At 42.3% G+C, this 17,651-nt stretch overlaps 1 protein-coding gene across 3 annotated transcripts in view; it reads left to right on the forward strand.

The window, feature by feature from the left end:
* Nucleotides 1-17,651, forward strand: part of cdh8 (cadherin 8) — a 238,235-nt gene that overhangs the window by 173,190 nt on the left and 47,394 nt on the right. For all 3 annotated transcript variants that reach the window (XM_058629144.1, XM_058629145.1, XM_058629143.1), the window contains exon 3: nucleotides 15,598-15,892. In XM_058629144.1, the coding sequence (XP_058485127.1) occupies nucleotides 15,598-15,892 (295 nt within the window). The remainder of the gene's footprint in view (nucleotides 1-15,597; nucleotides 15,893-17,651) is intronic.

The raw sequence follows: 17,651 nt of genomic DNA on the forward strand, positions 1-17,651 counted from the left end.
GGGCTTGCACTCATCAAGGCTGTTCACACTGCGCTCCTTTCACCACCACCTGTGGTTGCACTCTGGGCTCGTGGCTGTGCATTTTAATTAATTCCAACATTGTTAAGGATACAAATTCACTGTCTCACTTCACTGCACTACGCAATGTAGCCCAAACTGCGGGAATATATGCAATTATCCATATTGTGATGGAGTATTCATGCTCTGTTTATGTTACCTGCATGTAACAGTTTGTTGTGACTAGTGATAAAGACTCTTTATCTTAACATTGTGGAACTGGGGGGGGGTAGTAGTTTTCTTTAATCAAGCAGACATGGCTCAATCGGCACTTCCCGCATGTACAATGAGATGTTTTCAACATTAGTTAATTCCAGTGGACATCATGTTTCAATACAGGATTCTCTTTTCAGCATAGCACTTGGACTTACCTTGACCAAAGAGACTGATTCATAATGATTCATCTCATATTTAATGTATTTTCTTTTGTCTCTTTCCACCTTAAAAAAATGATTTCCTAGCACGCTGATGCTGGCATGTTTGCATCAGCACCACTGCAGTTCTAATATTGAGCATCCCCGGGAGATTGGCACCTGGAGGAAAAGCAGAAAGGAGGAAAAGAAAAAAGGTCCAGTGTGCAGCTGCATTTTCTCTCTCAGTAATCGAATCCTTCAAAAGGGGCCCATTTTTCTTCATCTCCCCAGGTCCACAGGACCTTTAAACAGAGCAAGGCACCAAAAGAAGGCGCCATAGAACACAATTATAATTCCAATATAGTCTTGTAAAGAAAATGTAAACAGATAGCCAGGCTGCAAAGCTGCCCCCATTTTCCCCGAAGACTGGTAATAAAGTAGAAAAGATGTAATACTGGAAGAGGCTTTTTACCCCCTGTCCTTTTCTCACTCCAGAAATTGAAAAAGTATGGCTCTCTGCAGTGACACTGGCAGAAGAGGGGACACTCTGAGATTTATGAGAGATTTAAAGGTGAAACAGAAGAGTGCTAGATTTGACCAGAGGCATTAATGTGCTTTTGCAAATGAACTCTAATACATGAGCAGTGATAAGAATGAAAAGTGCTCTCCATTGCTGGTAGAGCTTTAATTTCCTCTAAAGTATATTCTGCCACAGGCTTAATTTCAGAACCCTCCAGACTCCAGGCGGGCCTACATTCCCTCCAGAAATCTAAACAAGCTCAAACTGGGAGCTAATTCTGACTCTTAAGAGTGTGGTGCATTTCATATTTGCAAGTCTTCAATTATTTGTGCGAGATATTCTTTTTTTTTTCTTTCTGTTTCCCCCTTTCGTGAATATTCCATTTGTTGTGGCGCTGCAGTGGGGGGTAGCGTTTCTTGCTTGATTTTTGTTCCTTCTCCACTTTGTTCTCCAATCAATGGGATGTAAAGAAAACAGCAATAGGCTGATCATGATCATTTCCTGGCTGTCATTCTAATAACTATTGTTGGAAACAGCTTGGGCACAGCACACAGCTCAGGGCTGCAGGTGCATGCAGGACTTCATGTACCTTTTGTTGCACATATTTACAGCAGTCACATCCAGTGGCGGCTGGTGATAAAACATGTTGGGGTGAGTGGGGTAGTGGGCGTGTTTTAATGAAAAGAGGGAAAAAAAGCACTACGCGGATCAAGGGACAAAAAACAGCTGATGCGGATCGAAGTGGTGGGTGATCGATTAAAGATCAGACATGATCGCTGTTCTGAGCTGTGAGAAAGGGGGGGGGAGAGAGAGAGAGAGACAGGGAGTGAGAGAGGGAGTGAGAGACATGCACACGCTGCCAGATCTGCAGCTGCGCACAAGACCGTGTCCCGGTAGTTACATGGAGTAAGACGTTTATATCCGGTTATCTGGGACTGTCAGCTCGGTTGTGGGCGGTCTTTGGGCGCTAATTTCTGCACCCCAGAATTTTCTTATCTTTCGGATCTTTCCATACTGCGCATGCTCCCTTTATAACGAGAGTCTATGGTAAAGATTTTTGGGCCCCAAAGGAACGGGAAATAAGTCAGTTGACAGTTCACTCGCCATTAACGAGTGATGATATCTTTAAACTACATTTAAATGCAGATTACACAACACATTTATCATTCATGATTCATATATTTTTGCAGCATTTATTCCGGTTCAAGAGTCTGTAAAGCAAAATGAAAGCTGACAGAATCACCAGATTTTTGGCAAGTGAAAATACTAGTATTTTATTATTATTGGTTAACTCATTAAAGGTGCAGTAGGCAATTGAGGCCCTCTCTCCATTTCAGAAAAGCTCTACAGAAATTATGTTTTTTTTATTGCTTTAATTTGATGACACTGTTTTTGAATTGTAGATGCTGCTCTTTTTTAGTTTTTAGGTTGTTTTTTTTGCCGCATAGCAGTTTGCCAAAACTAAAATATCATATACAGTATCCATGATGCTCAGAAAAATCAGTCCATTTTAGCAGTTTGATTTCATATGTGATACCGGCGCTGGAGTGACATCTAGTTACAATGAACGTCATACTTATATAACCTAAAAATATAAAGCTTACAAAGAAACGGTGGGAACTAACGTGTAAGGCTGTAGAGCTTTATGCTGTGACCTTTTCCATTCTGTGTGAATCCAATCTAGGTGAGTTACTCACTTAGCCCAGGAGAGAGGCTCCTGGAGTCTGCCGGTTGGGGGATTGTAACTGGCAGCACAGTTTCACACTGAGAGTAAATCACACAACGAAAGAGAGAGCAATGTTTGTACTTGTGTGAGCGTGTGTGTGTGAATATGTGCATGCTCCCCATGGTGTGTCTATGTATGTGTGTGTGTGTGTGTGTGTGTGTTAATCCCAGGCCAAAGGCAGTAAGGCCCTGCAGGCCAGGAGGGCATGGTGTGTGTGTGTGTGTGTGTGTGTGTGTGACAGGTCAGTGTGAGAAAGGGAAATGGCATGGTATTACTAAAGCTAGTCATTCGTCGGCTGTGACACCCAATGTGCATGGAGGATGTCACTGGGACTCTTCAAGGCAGAGAGAGGAAGTGTGGCCATGCAGAGGAGTGGGCAGCAGAGTGGAAGTGTCATCCTCTTTGTAAGTGTCACCCTGTCTGTCTGTTGCACATGGATGCTGTATCTTTATATTGCACATGCAGGTTTTTAACCAAATGTACAGGCACAGTGCGTGCATAGGTCAGTAAGTCACAGACATGTATATGCCAGCTAATAATTGGTCAATTTATTACAATATCACAAGGGCTACAGACAACAGCTGTTTTCTTTATTTGTTCATGGCTATTGGAACATGAAAAGGGTTTTCAACAAATAAGATAAAAGGTTTTTCCCCTATCTTTAATTAGCAAAGTAACAGTATTGCAGAAGATGCGACATCTATTGCTTTGCTTTGCAGTGAATTGTACATTAACGTAATGATAAAGTGTTTTGAATAACTGATGTTTCATTTATTTAAGCAGACATATGCTATCATTGTAAGCAGAATCTACATCCTGGTGAATGTAGATTCTCCGTGCGCGACTGCCGACTCCACTGACACGACAAGAACCAGTCAGCAGAGGTGTTATCTAAAGTACCACGTGAATTGTAGTGGGTGAAAAGGGGGAGAGAGGGAGAGGGGCAAAGAGAGACTGAGGTACCCAGAATTTTAATGGCTCCCGTTTGCCAAGTGTGGTCATGAGCCTCCAGTGCACCAGACACTGCCTCACCAAAAGCCCCACACTGTGTGAGTGACAGCATCAAAGTGCATCTGCATATACTGAAGGCAATTCTCCGAGCTTTCTTGATTTCTACGCAATTAAAATAGGTGCAGAGATGGAAACACACGCTGTGATTATTTCTTCCTCTTCCCTGTTTTTTTTCCCCCCTTCCGCTATCCTTTTTCCTCCTGTAAACAACATTGTCGCTCCTCCCGTTTGCCGATTGTTATGTTTGTGTACATTATTTTCAAAGCCTGTGTTGAGGCCCAGAAGAGGATGGGGAATTCAGTTATTTATTAATTTAATAATAATAAAAAAAAAAAGGCGAGAGCTGAGGGGTGAAAATGTATTAAAACACCAAAAAGAGACACTGCCTGAGATGGAGGGAGGCAGTCAGAGTGGGGGAAGAGTGAGAGAGCGCTGTATTTTCACACCATTAATGTTTTTAGACCATTTTAGCGCCTTGAGTAACTACGCTGTGTCAAAGAAAATGATGAGCTGCTGCATGAAAACATCTTTCAGGAATACAGCCATAGAAAACATCATGCTTACAGGCATCACAGCAGCTTCTCTTAACTCAAGTGGTCAGACTCTTCCTCCGTGTTTGTTTTCCTGCTATTACGTATTTTAGCATGAATATTTCAAAATGCTACAAACTCATCAACACTGATTTTTTTTTTTTCTTTTTTGGGGGGAGTAGGAAGAAAAGACTCCAGCAGGATGAAATTTATTTGTCATGTTACACTCTCTGTTTTCCTTTATCTCACTCCCATTAGCGGATTGGCTTCTCAAGTGGTGTTTCCTGTCAAGGGAACTGCAAAAACGCAGCACGAGCCAGAACGATGGAAATTACTTTTCTGGCTTCTCTGTGTGGCACTCGTATGAGGCCAGGAGTGTATTTCAGAGATGCCTTTCAGAGTTTGGTGCGTTTTCAAAGGCAAAGTGACCAAATCTGTGCTCATCCTGCTTTCGGGCCAGTGTGTGTCCTTCCAGGTGGATGAGGTGGAAGTGGTCGGCAAAGACATGCGACTGGTTTTGTTTTACACCTGTGTCCTTTACCCCCCCCCCCCTCACTCCATCAGCCGGAGTTCCTCCATTCCACATTGATGTTATTAAGTGTACAGACCTCAGGGTGCACGGAGCATACCGGCACTTGCTCACAGCGTTGTACTTGACAGCTGCCTCTGGGGACACACCAAATTCAATTTTACTTTTACTGCCAGCCTAATGACGATGGTGACCCTACTGAGCAAATGCAAAGTTAAACTTCTCCTTGTCACAAGCTTTCAGACATCATTCCTGGAGCCTGTGATGTCCTTTTTGTTTTTCTCATCCACCTGCGCCGACAGTGCGGGTCAGTAGGGTTTGGCCACCTAGTTTCTGTGTACGTAAGCATTTTTGCCAGCATCTGGAGCGACTAAATGGTTATTGGAAGCTGAAAGAATGTTGGACAATGGTTGAGATTGATGAGTATTTGGGTGTTTTCCCTGTGACCCCACTGCATCTGGCAGGAACAAAGTCAGGCACGTGTGACAGCCAGCATCCATCTACCAGTCAGCAGTAATAGGGAGGGGGGCACTTGCACAGACACACACACACGCATATACACGTGCAAACATGTGAAAACTATCTACACTATAGCCTGTTATTTCCTCACATTTTAGCATGCAAGAATGCAATTTGAGCAAATCCTTTTTTAAACACGCACGCAGGGATAGTCGCTCCCTTCCTGGCAAGTTCCACTGTATGTCTTTCCAGGAAGGAGCCAGTCAATTTTTTTTTTTTTTTCTGTGGTGCTGACTTCCTTCAGATGTGTGAGAGCTCTCATGTCATATTATGGGAGACAAATGGCATGGTGTACAAATGCTGTGTTGACAACCATCACGACATTTTCACTTAACTGTGTCCTTTTCTGGTGGCTGGATACATGGAAGACTTTGGGTGACATTAAAAGTTGGAGTTAACAACATGTTTTTGTCACGACTGAGTAATCGTTTTATCGAAATCTTTCAGCAAGTTGTAAACCATGTGATCGAACAAGCAAATAGAGCTCTGCACTTCCTCTGAGCTTTGATTCCAGCCTTGGAGAAATCTGGCACGTGATTGGAGGCTTTGACCAAACACTGTAGTTCAGAGAGAGAGCTCGTATTGGCCGCTCTATTGAGCCGCAGTATCCCAAAACAACAACCTAAGAAAAGGTATCTTTAACAACAACAGACATCACTGATGCTACACGTATGTTGATGCATTGGCATCCGAGGTACTAAACTGTATCGTGCCCTTGCTAATTCACAGAAAACCCATCCACCAGTTTTCAGTGGTTTCTGGCATGAATTCAAAAAGTAAATGGCTTTTTTTTATGTTTCGTTTGTTTGTTGTTTGGTGATTTATTTGCAAAGAGATGTTGCTGTTGATTAATTTTTGAGTGTAATTGTTGGGTTGTGGCGATAAGCACGGTCTTAATCATTTTTCTAAATCTCAGAGATAGAAATCCAGAACCCCTAAACAAATCCAATCAGCTACGTCTTTTATCTGTCCCGTGTTTATTTTATTAGGGTTTTTAAATGAGTCCATGTTGAAAAGCGTACACAAAACTGTGCCGTTCATCTTAATCCACTCGACACAGACAAAGGCACAGCATGTATGACTCTGATGCACACATTGAAATCGATTCAGCAGGGGATCATAGTTAATGATTGGTTAATATTTCTTCCCTTTTTTTTAAGGTTTTAAGCCCAGCTTGTTTAAGGCAGGACGTAAATGATATTGCTGCTAGTTCATGTTGACAGAATTGGTTTTAGAATTAGACATTCTCTGTAAAAGGGGAAGTGGGGCTTTTATTACAAATATTATTACATTTATTGTCATATTAAATTGTCATGTGTAAGGCCCTGTGACGGACTGGCCACCTGTCCAAGGGTGTATCCTGCATTTTGACTTAAATCAGCTGAGATTGGCTCCACCACCCCCCCCCGCGACCCTCGAGTGGAGGACAAAGCACTATAAGATGAATGCATGAATGTCACGGTTAAACCAAAGTCAATGTCCTTCATACACTGTTCCTGTTTAACTTTATTCCAGGTTGTTGATGTAAACACGAAGGCTGCCTGTTCTCCTCTTCTAAGTTATGCCGGGAAATAATTTCCGACCTGTATGCCGTGTAGGAAGAATGCTGACATTTACAGAGCTGCTCCCTAATGCAGTCATGCAGGTCCTCTTTGCAGTAAAAGCATCTCTCGGCCGGGTGGTCTATGCCACCATTGTTAGAGTGCCTTACTTTGTCAAGCCCAAGGGTACTGGTTCTTTCTACTCACCCCCTCACCCCCACACACCCATCATCACTTCTGTCACTCCCACCATGGCTCCACTCTCTTTTGCTGGCAATAGAAAATCCCCCATGAGCCTTTTCTCTGATGTAAATCACAGGTAGGGGAAATGTGAGCCTGGCTGATGCACCGGCACTGTGCCGTGAAATCTCTGTTGACATTACCAACGGGCGATTCTAGAAAAAACACTGAGCAAGTGCAGGAGAAGAGATGGAGAGTGATAAAGAGGGAAAGGGTCTAAAAGAGAAAACGAGATTTTTATTTATTTTTTACTTTTTGCAACTTTTTGACTCTCTCGTCTCAATCTTGTCTCTCATTTCACAAGTTTAATTATGTTTCCCCCCCCCCCCCCCCCCCTTCTTTTATAGGCCAACACAGAGAAACTACTTGTTTATATTGGTCTTAAAAATCCACTTTAATTCATTTCCTGGATCATAAAACTATTATACCCCTAAGCCTAACCTGTTTTCTTACTTTTCTTCAGGTAACCTTTTAACAGACAAGAATTGATTTTGTTTTCCTGCGGCGCTGCTTTGTTATGTGATGGAAAGAAGCATACAGATGAGGGTGGGCAATGAAGTGAAGATAACAAGGGAATTGCGGAAATGGGTTATAGGGAGTAATTTCCTTGCCCACTTCTCCTTTCCAAGCATATAAGAGAATAGTACGTTCCTTTTACTATAGTAAATGAAAATATTTTTTGTCTTGAGTGCGGCTTTTAATTAAGACTTGAGAAGTAAGACTTGTTTTTTGTAAAAGTTGACCCTTTTAAGCCAAATGGAGAGAATTATATGAGGGAGGCCATGGATATTTTTCTAATGTTGTAGAGTAAGAGTGGAGGACTGTGTCTCTAAATGACGTAGGCATGTACTCAGTGGTCATCTGTGCGAGTGAAGAGACGGAATAAATTAAGCATTTCATTACTGTCTCTGCACATGAAAACATCGATGACTCTTTCTCCCTTGCCTCGTCTACTTCTTCCCTGCTCCCCAGTTCCTTTGTTCTCCCTCCCTCCCGCTTCACCCGCTGTCTCCGCGGCCCGTGCTCCAGACAGTGTGTGAAACACGCATAGTGGCATCGTGACACACAGAAGGAATGCTTGCGCTGTGCTCGCCGGCCACTCCGAGGCGATCTGACATTTTAAAGTGATCCTCTGTGCCATTGCACATTCACTCAGACAAGCGTGTTGACGTTGCTGCGTAGCCAAAAGGACCCCTCATGTCCCCCCCATTTACCAGTCAGAAGCTGGCTGCCAAGTGCTTCCGCGAAGAGGATGGCTTAATTGTTTCTGCCACAGCCATGCCTCTTCTTCATTTTTCTCTCCTTCTTGTCTAATCCCAGGGATGGGAAAATGGAGCTGTTATTTGCATATCTAATGATACTCAATATCACAGGCCTCTCAAAGGAGGAAGCACAGATGATTATTAATATAGTCAATAAAGCTCTCATTTACATTGCCTTTTGTTCTCAGGCCTGAGTAAACACTATTTTTCCAATACCTGCCTTTTAAAAGCAGTGGAGCAATACATTGTCTTTGCATACAGCAGATTGTGTTCATGCAAAGCCCCGCTTTGTCAGTTAGGATGCTGGCACAAGCTGCAGCTGTACAGAATTGTTCCTGCAGATTAACTCGGTACTCCTATTCTTAGATATTTTATGCAACCAGGTTATGATCCCCTTTTTTAAAAAAAAACGAAAAAAAAACGAAAAAAAAAAAAACAACTAGCACATTGCCTGCAGTTTCAAACTTTAAAAAGACCAACAGAGGAGACTTGCTTTAAGTCAAATTTAAATCATTCCCCAATTAGTCCCCATCAGAGCCCATTATTCAACACCAAAACTTACTGTAAAGCTGCAGGAATTTTCATGAGCAACAATGCATGCCTTTCCAGCAGTGGCAGGTGGCATTGAAACTGGCTAATTTGCCAGGCTTCTCAGGTTAAGAACAATGACTTTGACAGCTCGAACAGGCACTGTGGAGCACATCTGCATTTGTATGCAGGAATAAGGCCCGGATAATGGCTCCAACAATGTGTGTCTTCCAATTATGGAAATTTGTGCATGTCTATATATATACTTTATAAAACATATTGGAGTGCAAAAAGGAATGGAGTTATTTCGCACCTCCTTTACGTTTGTTCACCATTTCTTAGTTAACATTTAATTTATCACAGATTCACAGGAAATGTTAAAATCTCTAATATGAAGTGTGTTGTGTTCTCAAACTTTGCAAACGAAAGTGAATAGTAATTTAACGCACCTGTAACATGTTAATATACTGTATTATATTAGATTAAATAACGTGCAGAACACAGCGTTCACATTAATAAACCTTCACACAAAGACACACAGAAAAAGACAAAGATAAAGTAAAACAGAGTATTTCCTTCAGCAGTGCAAAAAAAAAAAACAATGGCAATCTTTAATTTTTTAACTGGGATGCTATTTTTTCATTTGCTTTACTTTCCCACAGCTCCGACACCTCAACCAAGAAACTCAGCCAACAGCATTCACTTTTTGTGACATTTAACAAGATCACATGACGGACAGACATGCGTTTGTGATACACACATCCACAATCATTCACTTAATGGTTAGAATTTGAGTAAAAGGAAGAAGGAAAAATATTAGAAAGAGGAAAAAAAAGAGCCTGTGATCGAGTGAAATGAAGAGGATGTGTGTGTATGTGTGTGTGTGTGTGTGTGTGTTGGGGGGGAGGTGATGTTGAAATATGAATTAGAAACCCAAGCGGCACCATCTGGGCCGAGAAAACACACATCATAGTGGAGAGCTGGCTCACTGAATTAGACTTACTACAGGATCCATCTGCACCTCGTGAAATCAATCTCATTCCTTGATTTGATTAGGTCAGCCACACAGAAGAAAGCCAAAACTGTTGTGCTTGATTAAGCTTGTTTTGTTTTGTGCCCCTCCACCGCCACCCACCTCCAGCATGCTGTGTATACCGATGAGTTTCAGGCCCACAGGTAGGGTAATGACAGTAGTTGAGGTTAATGCAAAAAAATCTCTCTCTATTTAACACACAGCGTGTGCGCCACAGCCCCTGTAGCTGGGCTCATTTACACCTTTTCATGGCTATGTTTTCAGTGTTTCTTTTGTGTGTGTTGTGGTGAAATCAGAGGTTTCGTTACATATCAACACGAGAGTGTAAAGTCGTGCCGTTGTTGCTTTATTTCACTTTTGGAGATACAGTATACAGGCACACAGAAACCACAAGACCACTAATGTTCAAAAATGTATACTGCATTGGTATGTATGTGTGTGTGTTTGTGTGTGTTTTTGCGTTGCTTACAATAGGTTATCACTGGGGTGAGAGCTGATGTAACAGACAGCCTGGGTATTTTATTTTCTCTCTCTGCAGTGACACTGTACCTTCTCTATGATTAAAAATGCATCCTCCTCTGCATGCACTCACAAACAAAAGGCTTTTCATGGATGGCTAAATCTAATTGTGTTGCCCTCATGTATACTAAAAGTAGTTGCTTTGACTTATTCTCGTGGAGCAGTAATGCGACAGTGGCCGTGAATGGAGCCCATGTGCCATCGCTAAAGTGCAGGGATGGACACTGCGCACATTAGCCCTGATTGACCTTGGTGCAGATAACACAAAAATCCAGAACAAATTGTGTCATTTGTTGTTTGTCTCATTAATTTGTTATTGTCCAAGGGGGGAAAAAAAAACCCAGAATGGAAACAGAGGGTGAGAGGCTGCCGAGGATTCGGTTTCAATTGTTGTGCAGAGATGGTACAATGCTGGGAGTCTCTGCGCTGATTGTAATTATGGGGCCTTTTCCAACTGGAGGTGGCTTCAATTACAAACCATCACCTTTGCTTGTATGTGGGTCATGACACCGTCGCTCTCTCCAATAGTGGCAGCAGATGAACGGGAAAACATGTAAAGTATTCTCCCCCTTTTTGGCTTCTCAGAACAGTAATATTGATTGTTGTTCTTTTGCAACAGATGCCCGCAGATCCCCATGGATTGTATTCCTTTGTGCCCAGTGCAAGACATAACCTCATTTTCTTAAGAGTTTTATACTCACGGACTTGAGAAAAATCTATATTTGTGCACAGGAGAAGCAAAGATTAATTAATCTTATTGCTACTTAAGCATTTACTTAGCACCTTTTTCATTTGGCCTTATTTGTGTAATGATGAATTGAGGCTACAATATTTCTGAATGAAGTTTTTTTTTTTTTTTTTTCTTCCAGTGTTTCAGCAGAACGAATGTTCACTATATGGTTTCCTCTATTAAAGTCTGTTGTGGTTAGCACCAGAAGGGAGCTTTTCAGTCCAATTTGATAAAACGCTACATGCCATGAGACAGACTGCGGGGAAAATGTTCCCAAGAATAGCTAAGTGTATCATATATCATGTATCGCACCATCTGCTCCGTACATTCAAAATGTTATTGCAATATTTAGAATTACAGATTATTCATGTAAGTGTAATTAACACAGTCAAAATCCAGAAAATGGGAGGAAACTACAATTCATTCCCAGACATGTTTGAATCTATCTAAGTAACTATTTAGGCTACGGCTGCCCGAGGGTGTAAAGACTGAAAGAGGGGAAAAAAAAGAAATGGAAGCTCTAATTTTATCCATTTCTGCAATGAATTACCCGCTTGTTGATCCCTCACTGCAATATTGGATAAATTATCTGTGTTCACTCTGTGGGACTGGGTCACTCTGACCAGATGAGGGGGAACTAGGCCATATTAAGAGACTGAAGTGAAAAAGGTCAACATCTGGCTATTACAAAGGGTGCTACATGAACTAGTCCATGCAGCGCGTGGCCTTGGGGTGCCCATACATTTTACATAACAACATGCAGGCTGCTGCATATTTAATGGTTAACAAGACATCCCCCCCCCCACAATCTGGTCTGGTCGTGCAACCTTGGTTAAACAAGCCTGTCATCTCCGTCACATCAAGATTGTGCTAAACATGACATTTAGAGTAGACATAGTGATGCATTAAAACAGCGCATTTTCATGCTGCTCCACAGTTTGTCTTCGCCAGTTTACATAATTTGCGATGTTAAATGTCATCAAATGTTACACACTCTATTATATTAAATAACAGCGGACAGCCATGACATACTGGAGTATTTTACACACGCGAATTGTTGTGCCACGCGGCGCCTCGCGTTGTTGCCTCGCGGCGAAAAGGTCTCGCTTCGAGGCGAGGGCCTTTCCATGTGGGGTTTTGCATGTTCTTCCCGTGTGCGCGTGTCTAAAACGTGCAGAGTAGTTTAATATGACAGTCTAAATTGACCTTAGGTGCGAGTGTGGGTGTAAATGGTTGATCGTGTTTGCTTGTTGGCCCTGTGATGGACTGCTGGTCTGACCAGGGTGTACGCGGCCTTTGTTCCCTATGTCAGCTGGGATTGACTCCAACCCCCTGTGACCCTCATGTGGAGGATATAGCAGAAAAGAAATGAATGAATGAATGTTGCACACTTATACTCCAATTCATTTCAACGTGAGGCACCATGATCGTCACAGGTGCTTGTTGCTTATGATTAACATGACAAAACATCTACAATGAGACAAGGCTGCTTACACCTGGTTGCATCAGCGTTAACAATGTCACATGGAATATTACATTATCCTACAGAATATGACATTGTCTATGTTTGATAATCGAAGTATAATACCTAAAATTAAATATATCACATGCACTGGTGCTGTGACTAAAATAATGAATCTATAAGCTATTCTTCCACCACTGCAATGGTAAATATGTGTGTTATTGTTCGTAAATGAGTGATATCTGAAGATAAGAAATCCCTGACGAGAGCTAATTTAGGCACATTTGGTGAGAAGGCAGTCCAACGTGCTGTGCACACTCACTGTCTGTTCTGGCAGACAGTGTAGCTGACAAGCTGCATCACAGTGACAGCATCTCCTCCCCCCCCCCTCTCTCTCTCTCTCTCCTGCTTCAGACTAGTCCTGCTGGTACATACATAGGAGGAGCACATGTTCTACCTACTATTTGCCCTGACAAGGAGCAAAATCATGAGTTCCCTTCTGTGGGTCTTCACTTAAACAAGTGGATCCTAAGCTGGATGGGTGGCTGCGGTGGTGGTGTTGAATCTGCCTCATTAGTACACAGCTAGTACACAGCAATTGTTCAAGTGACATATTTCCTCCTCCGCTGACAGGAAGAGCAGACCAATTTGTTAACTTGATGGAAGGGTTAGGTTAGTGAACAATAAAGCCATTTGCAGCTTGCTTTTCTTATGTATTTCCTATTTTTGTGCATTAGGGTGTACACGTTTATCTGTTTATATACTCTGTCTTATTATTAAGGTGCTACTCGTAAAGCACCAAACAGTTTGTGAACAAACAATAATTAAAACAGTCTCACTGGACCTGGTCATGGTCCAATCCATTTTTTTATGTACAAATTCATATCAACGTTTGCCGTAGTGGGAGTCATCGGAATTGAAGGTGACACTAGCCGAGTCCGTTTCATTTTAAAAAGTGCACTTTTATTTATTTGCCTGTATGCAGTTATGCAACCTTTATATAAATGTAAGTGCTTCACGGTCGCTCTTGACCTTGAAAACAGTACAGTGACAGAACATTTGCAACTTTAGATCCACTTATTCCGGGACTTTTGATTACATTACAAAGTCCTCATCGGAGGATTTATAGTAGTTTACACAGTTGCCATGGCTTCACAAGTGTTCGAACACTCCGTGAGTCAAATAAAAGTTGAGCTGTAGTCGGTTCACTTTGACCTTGTGAAAGGACTGTGAAAAGACATTGAACATTTTGTCAATTTTTGACATGCATTACAATGCGTGACAAGGCCTCACCAGCATTTCGCCAAGACGTGGAGTTTCAGTGCCCGGCACACCAGGACTGCTATGATAGAAATGTGTACTGCATGACAAATGCTGCAGCCAAAACCAATATGCAGTCTGAAAAAGTAACGCTGCCACGCTTCCAGGGAAACCTAGACACACGCAGTCACATACTGTAGGCTGAGCAGCAGGCATAACACCACACACAAGAAGTCACGCGTAGGATAAAGAAACTCAATGACAGACCATCATTAATTTGAGCTCATTTAAAGAGTTTCTCAGTGTGCAGGATGTTGTGAGGCATTTGTGTTAATGAGCTCCATCATTCATGTGAAATGATGGCACAATTAGGGAAACAAAAGTGCAAGGTGTGACAATTTAAGTGAATGTGCTTTGTCAGTGTCTGCAAACAACACCTTAGAGACAGCATATGCATAAAAGGCAGCTTATAAAAACATTGTGGGGGGTTTAGAGGTCGGCATTTTCACCAACAGATTTCTATCTTACTATTCTGCACCCCAACCGCACTCCCAGGGGACTGTGGTGGGAAATGAAATTAAAGCTGCTGAATACAGATGTTTTGATGAATGCCTTGGCAGTGTGTGTGTGTGTGTGTGTGTGTACATGTGAGTGCACACATATTTGTGGCTGTGTGTGTTTTTGTGTGCCATGTATATCAAATAATAATAATAAAAAAAAAAACCCACACAAGCTGAGAAGATGAAGGCTCCCAGCTGTGTCTCAGCTACACTAAGCATGGTTGGATTTGTAAATGTACGACTCACTGCCTCTCTCCGCAGCTCTGAAAGTCACTCACCTTGGGGACAAAGAGGCTTATATGAAAGGTGACTTACAGTGAAGGAAGTCCCTTTTCTGATCGTACACATACAAAACAAGTCCTCTGCATAACATTTAAAACCCTGGTGTTTTTTGTTGTTGTTATTTTTTTTAACTTTCTCTGACCTCTTTCTTTCTGCACCATGTATCTCCTGCCTTTCCAATTTACCTCTTTAACTTGAAATGGCAAAAGCTTTTGCCTGCTCCCCCGTCCACAGGCCTTATGCAGCATTGTCAGACTCATTAGTTAGTTACTCATTACTCAGCTCGTGTGGCGAGTGGTGAGCCAGCCAGTCAGCCTAGCACATAATGCAACTTTAGTCAACTAATGAAAGTGTAATTACAAAGATAATGAGGAGCATGCAGTATAGTCCAGTAACTTTGGGGCTAGTTATTTGTGAGCAGGAATCATTGTGTTCAGAGATTCATCTTCATTTTTTTTTTTTTACATCGATTATGATGCTTTTCTGTTGTCGCAGTCTTGTGGAAAGCACATCCAGAGCTCATATGGCTCATTCGGTCTGTGTTTTTCAGACTGTGGGGAGCAATATCCCCCACAATGTGTGTTTGTATGATATATTTCTGAGGTATAACAAGGAGCCATGTTGAGTAAGTCAATTTCCTGTACTACTTATGAATTATTGTCCCCTGCGGGTTTCATTTAGCAAAGTGTAGGCTTTGTTGAGCCACATTTAGTACCCTGCTACAGACACTAGTTGCCACAAGAGCAAAGCAGCATAAACAGCACAGTCATATACTGCACACTTCTCTGCATTTACATGATGAGAATGTCAAGATTGTGCTGAGCTCATCAACTTGCATTCATTAGGACTCCCATCTCTGTATATACAGCGTGGGAATGAAACTGAGGACTCTGCTGCACCTTTTAACCGTAACCTTTTTGCCTTTTTGATTGCAGCTACACACAGACTTGGATGTAGGCGGCCGGAACATCAAATACGTCCTGGCAGGTGAAGGGGCTGGCACCATCTTCGCCATCAATGAGTTAACGGGTGACATCCACGCCATGAAGAGGCTGGACCGCGAAGAAAAGGCAGAGTACACGCTGACTGCCCAGGTCGTCAACGCCGATACCGATGAGCCCTTGGAGCCGCCGTCCGAGTTCATCATAAAAGTCCAGGACATAAATGACAATCCACCGCAGTTCATCGAAGGCCCGTACCGAGCCTCTGTTCCAGAGATGTCTGCTGTCGGTGAGTCACAATGCACACGTCCGGTCTGTGCCGCGCGCAGCAACCTCATCAGTGTGTGCGATTTTCGAGGCGGCTGAACCATAATCAGCTACTGCATAAAAATAATGAGTGAATAAGAAAGAGAGGAAATAAGTATGCCATATATATACTGCATATATGGAAATAGTGTGAATGATAAATCAAAGCCAATCACTGACTTCACCCGTATGCAACTCGAAGTCAAAAATACCAAGTATGGTCACCTGATGCGAATATTATATTCCTCAAACGTCTAAAACGACCCGGAGAACCAGGAGCCAAACAGTCCAATAATGTTTAAGCAAACATACTCACAACAGTGGAACTAAAATAGGATGTGCTACAGTGAAACTCTTGCTCACACAATCCAGATTTCCACAATCCAGATCCACTTTCTATTTCCTACTTAATAAAGGTCGGGGGCCACACTGTCTTATGATGTGGATCATTTGGGAATATGTGGAGTTTTTTTATTGGATTCCACTTGACTGTAGACCGTTGTGTGATATAAGATGGTGATGACAAAGACCAAGCATTTCTGGAGAGACATTTAGACATATTAGGGCTGTCATATTAGACAGCCCAATCAATATTATTTTACCGATGACAACATCTCTCGTCAAACTACTTTGTTTCATTTTTTTTTAATTATTATTATTTAAGTGATATGGAATTGCATATTTCTTTACGAAAGATTATAGGAGAAGCAGAAGAAAACACATAAAGCAAATAATGGGTTTGTATTTACACTCTCCAACTGTTAGCAGCATATTGTCACTTAGCTTGACAGCATTGAACGATGCTAATTGCTATTCTACGCTCTCACACAAACTGGCACACTACTGCAAACACTTTCTGCTTCACTGTATGCTAGTGTTCTCATATATCCATATTCGAGTTTACCGATCGCACACTGGGGAAATTCACATGTTGCAGCAATTAAAGGACAAAGAATAGAAATACAGTTCAATAGAAATACAATTTAAAAACAAGAATAGCGTTTCTTTTCTACACCGTGGCTGCAGCAGTCTTCTGCTGAAGGAACTGCTCATTGCGGCCGCAGTGTTGTGCAGCGGGTGAGAGGAGTTGTCCGTGATGGATTTCAGCTTTGCCGAAATCCTCCTCTCACTCACCTCCTTTGTGAAGTCCAGAGAACAGTCTAGGACCGAGCTGGCTCTCTTCACCAGCTTAACTAGTCTGTTCCGGTCCCTGTCGCCACATCCACTTCCCCAACAGAAAACGGCAAGGAACGCTGCTGACGCCACCACAGTGTCAGAAAAAGGACCTCAGTCTCCCCAGCAGATGGAGACGACTTTGGCCCTTATTGTTATTAATGACCACATAATTGAAATGTATATCTCATCCAGGATGGGCAGAGACCTAACAAGTGGATCAGTACACTGCTTTTTTGTTCTGTTTCCGCGGGGGAGCTTTGACTCTGACCCCAGAGCCCCAGAAGTCTTGTAGAAAATGTTTCTCTCAGTAGCAGAAAGAAGATCAGAGTGTGTCTTTATGCCATTTTGACATTGGAGGACTTGAGCGAGGGTGTCAAGGTCTGTTGTTGGGCAGCGAGCGCTTGTTATTTTGTTTCCTCATTGAGCTTCTTCTTGTTACCTGTCATGAAGCTGACAAAACATGGTAGGGCAGATGGTGTTCAGTATGTAATGGAATCTGTTTGGTAAATCCCATCTGTAGGCTGTAGCCTCTCTTTCTGTTCTTCACCATAGTGGTGGTTTTTGCC

The sequence above is a fragment of the Solea solea genome, chromosome 5 (assembly GCF_958295425.1).
Source record: "Solea solea chromosome 5, fSolSol10.1, whole genome shotgun sequence".
In the NCBI taxonomy this organism is placed as follows: domain Eukaryota; kingdom Metazoa; phylum Chordata; class Actinopteri; order Pleuronectiformes; family Soleidae; genus Solea; species Solea solea.